The sequence below is a fragment of the Schistocerca gregaria genome, chromosome 6 (genome assembly GCF_023897955.1).
Source record: "Schistocerca gregaria isolate iqSchGreg1 chromosome 6, iqSchGreg1.2, whole genome shotgun sequence".
In the NCBI taxonomy this organism is placed as follows: Eukaryota; Metazoa; Arthropoda; class Insecta; order Orthoptera; family Acrididae; genus Schistocerca; species Schistocerca gregaria.
The window spans coordinates 461,528,416-461,545,263 of NC_064925.1; the positions used below are offsets into that span (position 1 = coordinate 461,528,416).

Here is a 16,848-nt window from a genome sequence, read left to right on the forward strand (position 1 = left end):
CACAAATGTAGGTTTTATGCAGGTTCTGTGGCGTCATGACAAATCACGTAAAATCTCATATGGTGCTGTTCCAGTAGTTGCTACAAGAACACAAGGATGCACACCTGAAAAGGGAGGCTCAGAACAAGATAGTTGCACAAGAGATAAGGGAGCCACCAGAGCACAAAGGCAAGTCCTTGTGGTTATCTGTGTCAGGTGAGACAGTATCATTAGGTCAAGTTCAGACAGACAAACAGAGGAAGTAAACTGACAGAGACTAATAATAGAGGGGAAAGTGGAATCAACTTGCTACATCATAATATTAAGGAGAGGAGAGGGAACATAAAGCAAATGAACTGTTGATTTGTTCGTGTTATCTTAGTAATTGGAAAGAAATTGATGTTATTTGTCTGTCTGAAGACAATATAACCACAGGGATATAAAATCTTAATATACATGTAAGTGGTTATAACTTAGCTGCATAAGGAGGAGTTCTCACATTAGTTAAAATTGATATAAACACAAGAATGTAGAAATAAGTGAATTCTGTACAGATAAGGGTGTAGAAGCATGTTTTGTGAGCTGTTGTTGGGAAATGTAATATTTGTGATTGTTACAGTGAACATGTCTCCACTAGGTAGTTGAGAGATTTTCGTGAAATATTTTGATGAGTTACTGTGCTATCTGTCAGACAGAGGGAGGGACTATTAATCTGTGGTGATTTTCTCGAAGTAATCTGACACGAAAGTGATGTAGAGGTGTATTTAGCCAATCAAAACTGACTGGCTAAGTATCCTGTATTTCACAGTGGATGACAAGCCTGGTGTACATTAACTTCTCAAAAAGTTTAGAAAATTGAATAAAGATTGATATTGTGGGTTAGTTATCGATATCTGTGGAGTCACATTTTCATACAGAGGCCTAACTATGGCACATTTCAATCTTCCTGGGAAAACTCTCTGAGTTAATGGTGCATTCATAAGTGACTATACACATTATAGGACTACAACTTTTTAGTGTCATATTGTAATTATTATCCTCCGCTTCAAAATTTGCTTTTTAGAGTCTAGACGATCTTTCTTATTTCAAATGGGAATGTGAAATTAATTTTGAATTCACTCAATGTCTTCTGTATTGCTTCTTCAGTATAATGTTTTACTTTCTCCTCTGAAGTATTTGTACCAGTTTTCTCTCCTACTTCGAAAAAAATAGCTACTAAAATTATATAGTAAACATCAGCTTTCTTCTACAATGCTCGCATTCTCTTTCACAGAAATAAATTCGTCTTATGCACCCTCCTTCCCTGTCTCTCTTTTAACAATATTCCATATTGATTTGATTTTATTATCTGATCTGTCGTTTCCAGACAATACGTAGATAGTGCAGAATTTTTTGCGAGCTTTCTTAATATGTTACAATACTGTTTACACTAAGAAAGTTTGCGTTGTTGCTTATTCTGTCGATTTTGTACGAGTCCTTTTTTCATCGTGAAGAGACTCTGATATCTGTAGTGATCAAAGGTCCTTTTAATAGTGTAGCATTCTCGAATTTAATTATTCTTTTAGGAAAACTACTTTAAAAAATGGATACGTATTAAGAAATAGGTTCAACTTAGAGTTAGCATTAGGCTCAAAATCGGTTAACATTTTTTATGCTTTTTTAAAAAACTTCAGTCACTTTGTTATTGACCAGCCTCACTGGTTTCCTAAAGTGTTTCTGAACTATAATTAGAGCAGAGACATATAATAGGAATCTCAGTCTGGCAATTCGGTTACCACTACTTCTTGTAGAATGAATACATTATCTGTAAGAGAACTACTACCTGGGGCAACTCGTACACAGGAATTTGTGACTGATACCAAATTAAAAGTGGGTAAATGCACCTCTTGATCACTTTGTCAGTCAGATTCCTTCAGGAAATTCCCCAAGGTATGCAAAGCCTCTGTTAGTTTTCTTTCAACCTCTTCAAATTTTCCTGGTTGATCAGTACTGGCGATAGCGTCTGCATATATGAATCTATTTATTTCCGACTGTTATGGTTGGTCATTTGTGTAGCTATTGTAGAAAATAGGGGAAGAAGCACTCCCTTGTAGAAATCCATTCTTTTGATTTCTGCATATGCATTTCTACCCCTGTAATGTTACGTACAATTTTCGAGTCTGCAACATACATCGTAACACATAAGTCAGTCGAATATCCATTGTTATTTCGTAGACCTTCGTGAGGAGTCATTGGTAGTTTACTGTGTGATACGCAGCAGAATCGTCAATAAAGACAGTAGCACTTATCAGTTTCTTTTGCTGTTGAGAGAACAGAATTGGGCGTACCCTGGAAACGTTTAACTACTGTCTCCGGCTAATCCTTCTACAACCGGAAAGCATCAGAGAAAAAATAAGTAATTGATGACGGCAGCAGTAGAGAGCATATAACATGCAGGCTCACTCTTTCTGAAAAAGACCAGTTTGTTAACATAGAATATTAATTTAAGTATTTCGAAGACTTTTATGAAGGTGGAAGTGAAACGTAGACAATAAGCAGTTCCGACAACAAGAGAGTAGAAGCTCTTGAAATATTGAGCTTATATTGAATCATCTTCCTCTAACATTGCCTTTTTTATAGAAATAACCGATACCAAGTATACTATTATTCTTGAATAGGTTAAAATTATCTCCGCTGTTTCACTAAAAGAATTCATATGGTTTTGTATACGACATATTACATTTCAAGCTAAAATGTATAAAATAGAAATTAATGTGTTGCAATCGGTATTTACTAACAGTTAAAATTACTCTTCTTTTATGAATAATTGAAATTACAAAATTTCTGGCGTACTTAAAATTCAAATTATTAATTGCGCAATGAAAGGCAAATTATTAAATTTGGTTCTGGATCTCTTTATGAAATAATGACATAATCTGGTAAAGATTCTTCTCCTGTTGAGAAAGGTTGTAAAGTCTTTTGCTTTGTAAAATCTTTGGAAGTTGCGAGTACTGCAGAATGAAAGTACTGGTGGGGCATGCCTCTGATGGAAGTAGACTTTTCTAAGTTTGTCACCAGCAATGTTCTGATTGTTTTTTTTAATGTGCAAATTATGAAGTCGGTGTGATTAAGAAGAATGGGATAAAATAATAAGATATTCATTGCAACAGCCAACTCTTCATCAGTTGTTTCGTCTTCAAGAACCCACAACGTTAAATCAAAATTTTCAGCAACGAGAATGTACTCCTAGACACAAAAGTGATTTTGAGCCAGTATCAACAACAACGAGATAATTAAGATAAGTAAAACAAGTTCTTCTTTTGTAATCTTACTCCTCTCGAAGCTTTCGAAGTTTCTGCAAAGAATGAGAATTTTAATGGTGACGTGAGGCAGGATAAAATTACAAGCTGCAGAAGAATGCCGAAGATTAGATGAGTACATCGCAATACTAATGACGAAGTACTGAATCGAATTTGGGAGAAAATTAGTTTGTGGCACAACTTGATTAAACAAGGGATCAGTTGATAGGACACACCCTGATGCACCAAGGAAGGAATTGTCAATTTGGTACTGGAGAGAATTATGGAGAGAATTATGGCGGGAGATCAAGGGCATTATAGAATAACACACATGTTATATTAAATCAGGGACACCAGTTTTAGAAATTCAATTTACGAGGCCCACTGCAATATAGAACAGTAATACAGCATTTGATGATCAATTGAGTGCAAAAAAAAAAAAAAAAAACACTCTATAGGCCTAACAGATATGCACCTTCAAATTTCACACACCACGCTTGAGGTTTATTTCCGAGAACACTCCTTAAATGCTTGAGAAATCTTGAAAGCACTTGTAACAACCTGATGAGACACTTAATCCACCGTGCGATTTAAGGATTCACGCCCATTTTAAGAGTTTTGACGGTGTGCTTCGAAGTCCTATCCAGCACCGCCTCTCTTAATGTGCGACAAGAGAGGACAATCTCTCTGACCCAATGCTAGACGGCTTTCCTTCTTACCCCTCCTTCCTCCTACACCCTATCTCACAGCTTTGTAAGTTGTGTACCAATTGACATCCTTAGCCAAGATTTGATGCTGCTGTGCTATAACTTCTTTGTGTTATAATCCCACGTTGATTACTTTTGCCTAAAGGATTGAAACTGGTCACCAGCTATGAATACTCAGGTATTGTTACAATGTAGGAGTTCTGTAAATGCTTTCGGCTTTCTTTAAATATTTCAATAGGTACTTTTATTTTTCAATATAGTTCTGAAGATTATCATAAAATAAGATCGGAACTAGTCATCAGTAATTTACGTCATGCACTGAGGCTTAAAATAAACTTTTCTTAATAAAACTGCCTACTCATGAAATCGTGTGGCCTATCACAGTAAAAAAACAAAATTCACCGGGATGTTCCTGATAACATCAGTACAATTGCTGGATAATTGCTAAACGTGCGTTCATAAACGTCTCTACGTTAGTATTGAGCGTCATGTAGCGCCACCGACACGATCAAGTGAATGGTTCATTATTTTCCTTATTGTGCACAGAGGATGAAGAAACAGTCACACTGCAAACCCCTCCTGCTTTGGGAGCTTGGATTTGTTAACTAGGTGAAAGCAAAAATTGCTGCTAAGCTCGTAAAAGTACAGGTATCAAAATTTACAATTACTGTGCATCGGCCCGTGCACAGCGTATTTCAGTGGAATCAATAAAATTCCCCCCTGCCCCGCTACTCGCAATTAATCTCTCATTGTTTGTTATTTGAGTAAGCACGACGCTCTCTCATTCTGATGACAAGTGACTATCTTCTGTGAAATGTCGTCACAGTATAAACTGTCATCTGCCGAATCTGCATGCGGGTTTGCAAAGTTTCTACTCGCCAGTCATTTGCAGTCAGCCGGTTTAAAGGGTCGAAAACTCTGTACGTGACGTTTTTCTAAGGGGATAGTTTAGCTGCAAGCTGACGGACGTGGATGCGAATCTTAGGCCTGAGACCCATATTCCAGAGCTGGATGGAAGTGAAGAGAGGCATGTTGGTCTACCTGGGGAAGTTTGCCCGTCCACTAGTTCACCCCTTCCTCCCCAGTGTTCTGAAGCATGTGGCTGTCCCCTATGGGGCAACGTTTCTCGAACAGTGACCTTGGTGGAGTGGGTGGTGGTTTGTTAGTTACTTAAATGAAGAAATACACGTTCTATTGGTCATATGCATGATTCCTATCGAAATGATGTAGAACGACTCACTTTACTGGCTACATATAAGTGTTCTGTATTTGTATGTGTGTGTGGCATTTACGGATTACTAAATAGTGCTGTTGTTTAAATTTAATAAAAGTGGGATTATTTGACTTTGTCAATACACACATCACAACTAAAATACAGCTTACAACACATGTCCTTAAGATATTTTTTGCTGTATTACGTATGTTACCTGTCTTAAATGAAATATTCGCGAGTTACATAGGTGTCGTCCAGAAGAAGTGATTTCAGATTATATTTAAAATGTGTTTACATGTACTGTTTCAAACAAAATTGTAGATTTTTCCTTAAATTATAGTTCATTTACGACTCCTTTGAATCTGCTGGTCATAATTGTCTGTTACATGGTACAGTTCCTTCAGCAAGTTGTGCCTCTGTTCTCACTAGATTTGTTGACCCTCAAGCATCTACTGTATACAAATGCAGAGTTTTTTTGGATAAATGGTCTTGATGGATGGTAGAACAGACATATTCCGTGTTTTAAAATCATTCGTAATCGGTTTTAGCTGTTAGAGCTGGGATACTTCCCTTGTTGGTTCCAAGAATACAACACTTCTGACGAGTCTTTACTAGTTATTGTCAGTAGCGAGGGTGCTGGTGCTTGTTAACAAAAAGAGAAAAATTTTTCATGTATTGGGGGGGGGGGGGGGGCTGGAGGAAGCTTTGAAAACAGTGATCACTATAGGTAAATGCTATATAAAATATAATGTTATAAATAACTCTGTGTGAAAGAAAACTCTCAAAATTTATTTTCAACTTGATACCAGCAAATTAGTTTGGTAAACCGCTGACAGTGGCACCCCTGACGGTAGTTTTTGGAAATGGCGCCCAAGCAAACAGAGAAATCATTTTGTGTTATACAGTTCGCCCACTGCCAATCGGCAGCGAGTGTAGAAAGAGCTTTCTGTAACAAGTTTCACAAGATACTGTGGGGTGGCGGGTGGAAATAATTGTTAATGAAATGTTCCTATGATTTATTTAATGCTGTTATTTGCCGTTCTCAACAATGGCTCTCTAACTACAATATTGGCAACCAGAAAGTGATTAGCAAAACGTGAAGCCTGTAATTAGAATTCCTAGCGCCCACTTCAACTGAGAAATACACTTATAGCCACAGCTTATAGCTCTGAGGAATTAGGAGATTGTCTGGGATTCATAATCAAAAACGATTCACTGTAAAAGGTTCACTATATTCTGAAAGTCACAAACCAAAAGCGAATCCACACAATCCAACTACCGGAGCAGTTCAGAGTCTAATGCGCTGATGCAACTATAACTGTTCAAATTAAATGCTTAAGTGAATGCTCGCCATAATTTGATGATAATGTTCAACAAACGCCACGCTAAATAATGGTAGAATGTCAGTCCCGCGGCGGCACGTGAAAATACGACATACGCAAACTGAAGATAGATCATTAAAGTCATCCCAGAATTAACACTTCACTCGAAAGTGATTTCATGGTTACGCGTATCCCGAGTAACTTATTACGGCATCCAAGGCTGTTTCAAGCAATGATACCGACGCGACGCGACTCCCGGCACAGGTGGTGCGCTGGTCAGCGTCTGGAGAGAACTGGGGCCTATTTTTCTCGCGCAGCGTTCCTATACACTCCTGGAAATTGAAATAAGAACACCGTAAATTCATTGTCCCAGGAAGGGGAACCTTTATTGACACATTCCTGGGGTCAGATACATCACATGATCACACTGACAGAACCACAGGCACATAGACACAGGCAACAGAGCATGCACAATGTCGGCACTAGTACAGTGTATATCCACCTTTCGCAGCAATGCACGCTGCTATTCTCCCATGGAGACGATCGTAGAGATGCTGGATGTAGTCCTGTGGAACGGCTTGCCATGCCATTTCCACCTGGCGCCTCAGTTGGACCAGCGTTCGTGCTGGACGTGCAGACCGCGTGAGACGACGCTTCATCCAGTCCCAAACATGCTCAATGGGTGACAGATCCGGAGATCTTGCTGGCCAGGGTAGTTGACTTACACCTTCTAGAGCACGTTGGGTGGCACGGGATACATGCGGACGTGCATTGTCCTGTTGGAACAGCAAGTTCCCTTGCCGGTCTAGGAATGGTAGAACGATGGGTTCGATGACGGTTTGGATGTACCGTGCACTATTCAGTGTCCCCTCGACGATCACCAGAGGTGTACGGCCAGTGTAGGAGATCGCTCCCCACACCATGATGCCGGGTGTTGGCCCTGTGTGCCCCGGTAGTATGCAGTCCTAATTGTGGCGCTCACCTGCACGGCGCCAAACACGCATACGACCATCATTGGCACCAAGGCAGAAGCGACTCTCATCGCTGAAGACGACACGTCTCCATTCGTCCCTCCATTTACGCCTGTCGCGACACCACTGGAGGCGGGCTGCACGATGTTGGGGCGTGAGCGGAAGACGGCCTAACGGTGTGCGGGACCGTAGCCCAGCTTCATGGAGACGGTTGCGAATGGTCCTCGCCGATACCCCAGGAGCAACAGTGTCCCTAATTTGCTGGGAAGTGGCGGTGCGGTCCCCTACTGCACTGCGTAGGATCCTACGGTCTTGGCGTGCATCCGTGCGTCGCTGCGGTCCGGTCCCAGATCGACGGGCACGTGCACCTTCCGCCGACCACTGGCGACAACATCGCTGTACTGTGGAGACCTCACGCCCCACGTGTTGAGCAATTCGGCGGTACGTCCACCCGGCCTCCCGGATGTCCACTATACGCCCTCGCTCAAAGTCCGTCAACTGCACATATGGTTCACGTCCACGCTGTCGCGGCATGCTACCAGTGTTAAAGACTGCGATGGAGCTCCGTATGCCACGGCAAACTGGCTGACACTGACGGCGGCGGTGCACAAATGCTGCGCAGCTAGCGCCATTCGACGGCCAACACCGCGGTTCCTGGTGTGTCCGCTGTGCCGTGCGTGTGATCATTGCTTGTACAGCCCTCTCGCAGTGTCCGGAGCAAGTATCGTGGGTCTGACACACCGGTGTCAATGTGTTCTTTTTTCCGTTTCCAGGAGTGTATATAAAGCCGCGGTGCGAACGGCTAAGGGAACGCCTGATTAAAGCGGCTCTCCCGACTAGCCGCTGGGCTAGTAATGCACCACTTTAAGTTATCACATAAATCATTGCTTCCTTTGCTGATGGCCAATGAATGTGCAATCAACACACACTTAAGTAATCATAATATAAGTCTGACGTGGCTAAGTCCAATATTTTGGGCGAGAGAATTAATTTAATTACACTACACGCAGTACACCAGTTCTGAACTTGCCCTTTGGAGATACGCTATCGCTATAGTTTCATAGTTATTCAGTTGAAACTTCTCACATCTTTATGATTGTAGCGTATCTCCCTTCTACTTAAATTTAAACATCCTAGCTTTATTTATTCGCCTACTTAATCTATCTTGCTTCCTTAATTTTTAAGAGAAAAACCAGAAAATCATGAATTTCAACTAAAATTGTAATTTATGAGATCCAGAATACTGTTTCTACTAAATTAGTATGCAAAAGGAATCTAAATATAAATTTTTAAGTTTCTAGCTCTTTTCTGTTGTGCCGATGATTTTTACAGAAAAACGTCCAAATTTTGAAAGTGGTTAAAGTTATTGAACTGATATTCAAGACATACTGATTTAGTATTATAACATTTCAGGTTATTTACTTGATTTTTAAAGTATTGCGCATCTATGACGTCAGAGCTAGTTACAGCGGACTAGCTGGCACACAATGGAAAGACTGCTGTGAATTTTATACGGCGTGGGTAGGCTGCTTCCCTACAATATCACCGGTTTACAACAGATTAGTGAAATGGTACAAGAAATTCGAGGAGTATGGTAGTTTGCGCGATTTAATAGGGTCGGGGCTATCGGACTTGTCAGAACAGGCAGTGGGCTGGGTGGGAGACGTGATGGTGCCAAGTCCCACAAAGCCTAACTAACCGAATATACCTCAGGCAAAAGTGTGGACAATGTCGGTAGGAGATTAAGAGTGAAGCTGTACAAATTTCACCCCCTGCAAGCTGTAAGCGTTGATGGCAAATTGCGCCATCTACAGTTCTGCATTGATCTGCAGAAGCATCTAGAAAAAGAGAACTTTGCAGCCAAATTAATGCTCAGTGACGAAGGCACTTATCGTCTTTTAGGAAAGATCTTTCAATACTTCACACACATTCGGGGGACAGAGAATCCGCGTCCAACTGTCGAACATGTTCAGGATTCTAAGAACGTTAATGTGTTCTGTACAATGTCCATTAAGACAGTCTGTAGACCTTTCTCCTATGATGAGAGATCTGTCTGTGGTATCACCTATCTCGACATGCTGCACTTGCAACTGATAGCAAGGATTTCGTCTTTCAACAAGATGGCGCCCACTTACATTTCCACAACCGCATACGAGATTACCTGAATGAGACATTGCCACATCACTGGATACACCATGTTGTGGCTGCAGACCAGCCGATACTCGAGTGGCCACCGCTACACGGTTGCCGGACTGGACGCCTAGAAACTTCTTCTCGTGGGGTTACATCGCTGATAGCTTTCATGTTCCACCTCTACTATAGAACCTCGAAGACTAGCGATACCGCATCACAGCAGCTGATATGTTGGGTCGGGTATGGGCGGAATTGGACTACCGGTTAGATGTGTGCTGTGTGACTAAAGGTGGACTCATTGAACATCAATAAACATTGTGAAAAAATTGAGAATTTGTTTTTCGTAAACTGTGTCATCTGTAACATTGTTCTTGGCCATTTATCTGTACCTTTTTTTGGCGTGTTTCATGAACTACATACAGAGTGCGGCGCTTAAATCCAGACAAACTTCAATTTGAATTTCCCGACATATTGCAGTTCCACCGGAGGTCGCGATTGTCCATAGGCATCTAGTAAACAATTAGAACCTCAGAACGGCCAAGATGTTACGGATAAGTGCGGAGTACATAAGAAGAGCCGCGATTATCAAAAGTCTTCGCGCTGGGTGTTTGAAACGTCCCCTTAGAAAAATTAATGAATTTCTGTGCTGATAAACCCCTTACGTTATTTGATTTTCAAACAGCTGAGAAAAACTGAACGTGCTCAGGCATTTCTCTCTCTACTTACTCTGTTCACCAATAAACTGACACACAATGTTTTTAGCGCAACGCTATCTGACTTTCAATAATCCCTACAAAAGAATGGCCCTGACTAACAATAACCTATACCTTTCATGAATCACTTACCTCACAAAAATCTTCGCTACTCGAACTACTGCAATACAGCGAGCGCCAATACTGCCAGCTAAATAAAGGATTCTAACTACTGAAGTCACTAACTACTGATAGGCATAGTTAGCAAATGAAAGATTTTAATAGAGAACAAACAATGTATTTACCTTAATACTGTTCAAAAGTCATAATATATATAGCAGTTCATGACATCCAGTCTTACAAATTTCAAAACTCCGCCATCTCTCTCCCCATATTCACCACTGCTAGCTGCTCACCTCCAACTGCGCAACGCTACGCGCTGTTAACATCCAGCTGCCCAACACTACAATGGCGAGTATTACAACAATGCCAACCAGCCACTGACTGCACACAGCACAGCCAGTGATTTTTCATACAGAGCGCTATGTGGCGTTACCAATAAAAAAAACCTAAACAGCCCCCATGCTCCCCACAAAAAATTTTACAAATTGTTTTGGGCAGTGGCCAATACAGATTTGAAAATAATTTCATAATTACAATAACAAAGAAATGAAATGCACACACTTATCGATACAATATTGGTCAAAAGCCAAAATTTTCTCACAGTCCTTAAAGACAGTCCTGATCGTTCATCACAGTAAAATAGCAGTGTTTTTGCTCAATGTCTGAGCAGTAAAAGAAAATGCAGTTGGAAGTAGTGGATTTCTAAGCAGTCTTGAAAAAGTAGTGGGCCACAACAGAGCAAACCCACAGCAGAGTCAGTATTTACCTTAATAGTGTTCAAAAGTCGTAATATATGCATATGTATCAGCTCATGAGATCCAGTCTTACAAATTTACTCTCTCTGGTGGACACATGTCCAGTTCATCCGCTCTCAAAACTCCGCCATCTCTCTCCCCACGTCCATCACTGCTGGCGGCTCACCTCCAACTGCGCAACGCTACGCGCTGTTAACAGCCAACTGCCCCACACTACAGTAGTAAATTCCAACAATGCAAACCAGTCACAGACTGCACACAGCACAGCCAGTGATTTTCATACAGAGCGCTACGTCGCGTTACCAACATAAAAACCTAAACAGCCTACTTACATGTTCGATTCTGCAAGCACCCGAGAACAACTGTTTTTGATATTGTGGCCAAATATGATGCTTTGGAGAAGTCTGGTGAGGGTGCCGCTAACCCGGCGAGGGAACCTCATTCGAGGAAACGTGTGCCACGAACTGCAGCAGTCATAGAAAAGGCTCAGGCGCTGATTTTGGAGGGCACGTGGAAATAGCTGAGTAAATTGGCGTCAGTATTGAATGTCAGCGAGTGAACAATGCGTCGTATGGCAGAGGAGGTCCTCATATGAGCCACTTAGACCAAAACTGGCTCTCAGGCAATGTTGACATGTTCTGGTTAAAGGAGTTCTGGCCCCAAAATAGCCCGGATTTGAACCCCGTCGACTACTATGCTTGGAGCATAGTCGAAGAGTTACCAAGAAGACGAGGCGCCATAATGCTGCATTTCTACGCACTGCTATCGAAACAGCATTCACGAATATGGACAGCGCTGTTTTAAAGAATGCATGCGATCACTTCGGGACAAGATTGTAGGCGATCATTGGTGCTGAAGGGGATTACATCGAGTAATGCTACTCTTGTGAAATACCACTACTTATATGTAAAAGTTTCATTTGTCCGGATTTAAGGGCCACACCCAGTACTTACCCTGAATTTCTACGCCTATATCTATAGACACTCTCCACAAGCCACCGGATGGTGCATGGTGGACAGTACCTGTACCACTATTAGTTATGTCGTCTCCTATTACACTTGCAAATAGAGAGGGAACCGACTGTATATATGTCTACATACCAGCAATAATCTTTCTAAACTTATCTTCGTGGCTCTTACGCTAACTGTATGTTTGAAGTAGGAGAATCGTTCTGCAGTCAGCCTCAAATACTGGTTCGCTAAATTTTCTCAATAGTGCTCCCTGAAAAGAACGTTCCTCAGACGAATTAGGCTTATCTCAGTTTTGAGAAATCTGGCGTCCACATTCCTGTAGGTTATCTTACCATACAAAAGAGTCAGGAAAAAGACAATAGCAGAATTGTACGGATAGCTACACATCCATTGGGAACGGTTCCTGAAACACGAGTAACTATACAGACTGAGTTTCACTTACATGGAATGACGAACAGCTTTCGGACCACGATCTTGTTTCTGTTTGGTTTTGAAAGGATCCAGTCGCCCACAGAGCTAAAGACGACTCCAAACAGAAGCCTCATCAGGTACGGCAGACTTGCGAAACCTCCCGACTGCAACAGAAGAGCACCAACATCAGACAGAGTCACGGCATACAGGCACTTTCGGCCATTAAAATAAAAACATCGTGAAGGCGGCGTGTGACAAACGTCAGCTTTAGCATGAAGTGAACTACGTGCTTGGTTAATTAAATGTATTTAGGTGTAACTCCACAAAGTAGACTGGAGTAAGTTCGTCTATAAACAGAGGGTGTCCCACTAACTTTGCCACCTCATGTATTTTCGAATGAAACAAAATGCGCCGGCCGGGGTGGCCGTGCGGCACTAGGCGCTACAGTCTGGAACCGAGCGACCGCTATGGTCGCAGGTTCGAATCCTGCCTCGGGCATGGATGTGTGTGTTGTTCTTAGGTTAGTTAGGTTTAATTAGTTCTAAGTTCTAGGCGACTGATGACCTCAGAAGTTAAGTTGCATAGTGTGTTGTCACCGCCAGACACCACACTTTCTAGGTGGTAGCCTTTAAATCGGCCGCGGTCCGGTAGTATACGTCGGACCCGCGTGTCGCCACTATCAATGATTGCAGACCGAGCGCCGCCACACGGCAGGTCTAGAGAGACTTCCTAGCACTCGCCCCAGTTGTACAGCCGACTTTGCTAGCGATGGTTCACTGACTTCTACGCTCTCATTTGCCGAGACGATAGTTAGCCTAGTCTTCAGCTACGTCATTTGCTACGACCTAGCAAGGTGCCATTATTAGTACCATTGATATTTTAAATCATGTACTGTCACGAGCGACGATCACATTAATGGATTAAAGTTAAGTATTCCACCAGCTACGTCCGTTTTTCTCAATTCTAATTCCCTTGTCATGTTCTAGACCTCACGCCAGCCTGCGTGAGCTCAGACGCTTGCATTTCGACCTCCTTTAGGTGTGGCTCTCCTGCCAACCACAACACATAGTGCTCAGAGCCATTTTGAAACAAAATGCGAAAAGCGCAATTTGCCACTGATGCACCCATATTAGGTGTTGACACAGTGAGCAGGAATGCATAATTGCTACAAGTAAACAAACATTACTTTCAACACAAAATTATTATTTTTTTAAATAACGCTTGTATGCTTTTTACCAAAGTGAAACCAAGAAGTATAATTACTGATGACAGACTTGGTTTCATTGCTCTAAACCTTATACCTTCTGGAATACTTGGACTTTTAATAATGGAAACAGTGCCACAACTTCTGCTGTAATGCTGTTAATGCCATAATGCTTTTAATATGAACAAAGTATGCTTGCTGTGGTTTCGTTTGACAGAGGGGTTTGTCGACGAAAATGCAACCAACAGCCCTGCACACAAGAGGAGGGGCAGTGTGGCATGGCTTCAGATGAGTCTCGGACTGCGTACAGCATCACCATGGATGTATACATGTGTGAGGACTCTTCAGGGAACCAAAATTGGCAGCTTACATTTGTAATAATCATAACGGGCCACCACCTGGCCTGATGGTACAGAGCACCTCTGGGTAATAACACAATCACCTCTGGTGCACATAGCTAATACTTTCGACGAAATCCGATACATTTTCTACCTCTTAAGGTAGTTTCTGTACCCCATAATCGAGATCTCCGTGGCGCTTTTTTCTTATTCAGCAAGATAATGCAACACCACACGCTGCATGTGCTGTCAAAACCCTAAAGTCCTCCTCACGTGGCAAAAGGCAGCTAACACTGACATAGACATGGATGGAATATCCGATCTCTCGACAGACAGCGCCATTGGCACATGGAACGAGTTGGTTAACTTGATTTGCGACCTCAGCGCTCTCCTGCACGTCTCAGTCACTGAGAACGTCTGGTCGTGGAATGTCAAGGGCTGTCACACCATAAATTGCCAGGCAGAACTGCTGTTGAACTGGAGCATAAAGCTGAAGAGGTGTGGTTCACGTCATCGAAGCTCAGTTCCACTTGGTGACCATCCGGATTAGAGACGTTCTTGCACCCACAAGTGGCAGCACTGTGTACTGAATTTCGCACTCTGTAGAACCCCAAATCACCTATAATTTTGATTAGGTAGTTTTCCCGGTGCACCATATGCTGACAGTAAGTAAAATACGTTATTTTCGGTTCTTCCCCCATGTACAGCAGCAGGTGCTGCACAAGCTACAAAGCACGGTCCGGTCACACGCCGTGTTCGACGTCATCTTACAACAGCCATTCACAGGCAGCAGGTGGCAGCACCAGAATGGCCGGCGCGAAAGTAGAATCCTCAAGGTCACGGTAGTTGCCTGCCGTCAGCAGAGGCTGTGGTCTGTGATTCGCCAGCCTCCCGGCTTGTTGCCGTTTAAGTACCGTTAGCGGTGCAGTAGGTCAGAGCAGCTGAAAGCTCAGTGCTATATCGAATGTTCACATCTGATCTTAGTGTCCTACTGTCTTTAGAAAGGTGCTTTGACGAGTGTTTGGTGGTGAACAACAATGCAGGAGCAACGGCCTACTTATAGTACTCCTCCGGTCGTTGTGCGTAAAAGGTGGAAAGACATTCGTAAACAATCGAAAATTATCATATCGAATGTATTCAAGTATTTTACTGATCTGGCCGACAATGAAGAAGCGAGGAATAACTTAAATTTTACGCAGATTCATAAACTTACTGCTAAAGCATGTGGTGACTCCGACTCAACTGTAGGCCGTATTAGCAAATCTGTGTCATTGGTAGAATCTCCAGACATGAATGAGTGTTCCGACTCTCCAACAAAGGGATACGAACGTGTACGGAAATCAACCGATTTTGACGATTTTAACAAAGAGCTCATGCGTAGAACTGTGCTTGGATATTACGACATAGAAGACTATCCAACGCTAAAAATATACAGGCTGACCTCCGTGAAAAAATTAATTTCTCGGGCTCAGAGACCTCCGTTCTTCGTCTTCTCCGCTCCCTCGGTTTCCGATTCGAGAAGTGTAATGACGGACGGAAGTTTTTAATGGAATGCAGGGACATTGCAGCAGCATAAGCGAAGTTTTTGTGTACAATGCACTTCTTACGTGCTGAAGACACCAGGCCTGTAGTGTACTTGGATGAAACTTCGGCTTCACAGAACCACACCAATAAGTATACGTGGCACGACTCCAAAGCAAACGGCATTTAGAAAGTGCCTACTGGTAGAGGTGGCCGATTAATCATCGCCCACGCTGGTTCATTAACCACAGGCTTCATACCAGAGGCCAAACTTGTTCTTGCCGATCCGATTACCATTCATAAATGAATGGAGAAGTTTTTAAGAATTGGTTTATTCGACCGTTGTCTGCGCTGGAGGAAGGGTCATTTATCGTGATGGATAACGCCAGCTACTACTTCATCCAGATTTAAAAAGCTGCCACGTTCTAATTGACACGAGGCAGATATTATAGAGTGGTTAAAGAGAAAGCATATTTCATTTTCAGTCGATGAAACGAAGGCTGAAATCCTATCTAAGGAAGAGATCGTAGGTGCCAAAAGACTTACGAATTAGATCAACTTGCAAATGAAGTGTGTCACCAAGTGGTACGTCTACCACCGTATCACTGCCGATATAATCCCAATGAATTGACATGGGCCCAGGTAAAGCGAGAAGTAAAGAACAGAAATACCACTTTCAAACTTGCTGATGTCGAGAAGCTAACGCACGAAGCTCTCGGCAATGTTACTCAGCAGGATTGGGATAGGTGCGTAAAACACGCAGAAGCATTGCAATAAACTGATTTCTTGAACCAGGAAGACACCATAGTGGTTGAAACAAGCGACTGTGAATATGAAGACATGAGGCCAGATGATCCTTTAGTTTAGGTAAGCGCCGTCTATGTAAAAAGCTGACTTGATTTAAATGTTTGTCTATTCATTTCAGTTATAGAGGACATGCTGCGAATTCTTTTCCCTTACAGTAGACATCTAATAAATTTATCACAAGTGGTGGCGATTAGGTTTCTCGATAGTAACTGTCAATTAAAATAAGATTGTCAATTCTGCATTAATTCATTTTTTCCTAAAAACCTGTATCGAATGTCTTTACATTCGGGTATAATCTTACTGCATTCTGTTTACTTGTACATTCGAAATGTAACTCCTTTTTTTCATAGAAGGTATTTACTGGTTGTTTAGTAGTAAGGTTCAAATGGCTCTGAGCACTATGGGACTCAACAGCTGTGGTCA

The 16,848-nt window shown here is 42.2% G+C and overlaps 1 protein-coding gene across 1 annotated transcript in view; it reads right to left on the reverse strand.

The window, feature by feature from the left end:
• Positions 1–16,848, reverse strand: part of LOC126278466 (sialin-like) — a 135,783-nt gene that overhangs the window by 19,172 nt on the left and 99,763 nt on the right. The window contains exon 8 of the mRNA XM_049978609.1: positions 12,587–12,719. Coding sequence (XP_049834566.1) covers positions 12,587–12,719 — 133 coding nt within the window. The remainder of the gene's footprint in view (positions 1–12,586; positions 12,720–16,848) is intronic.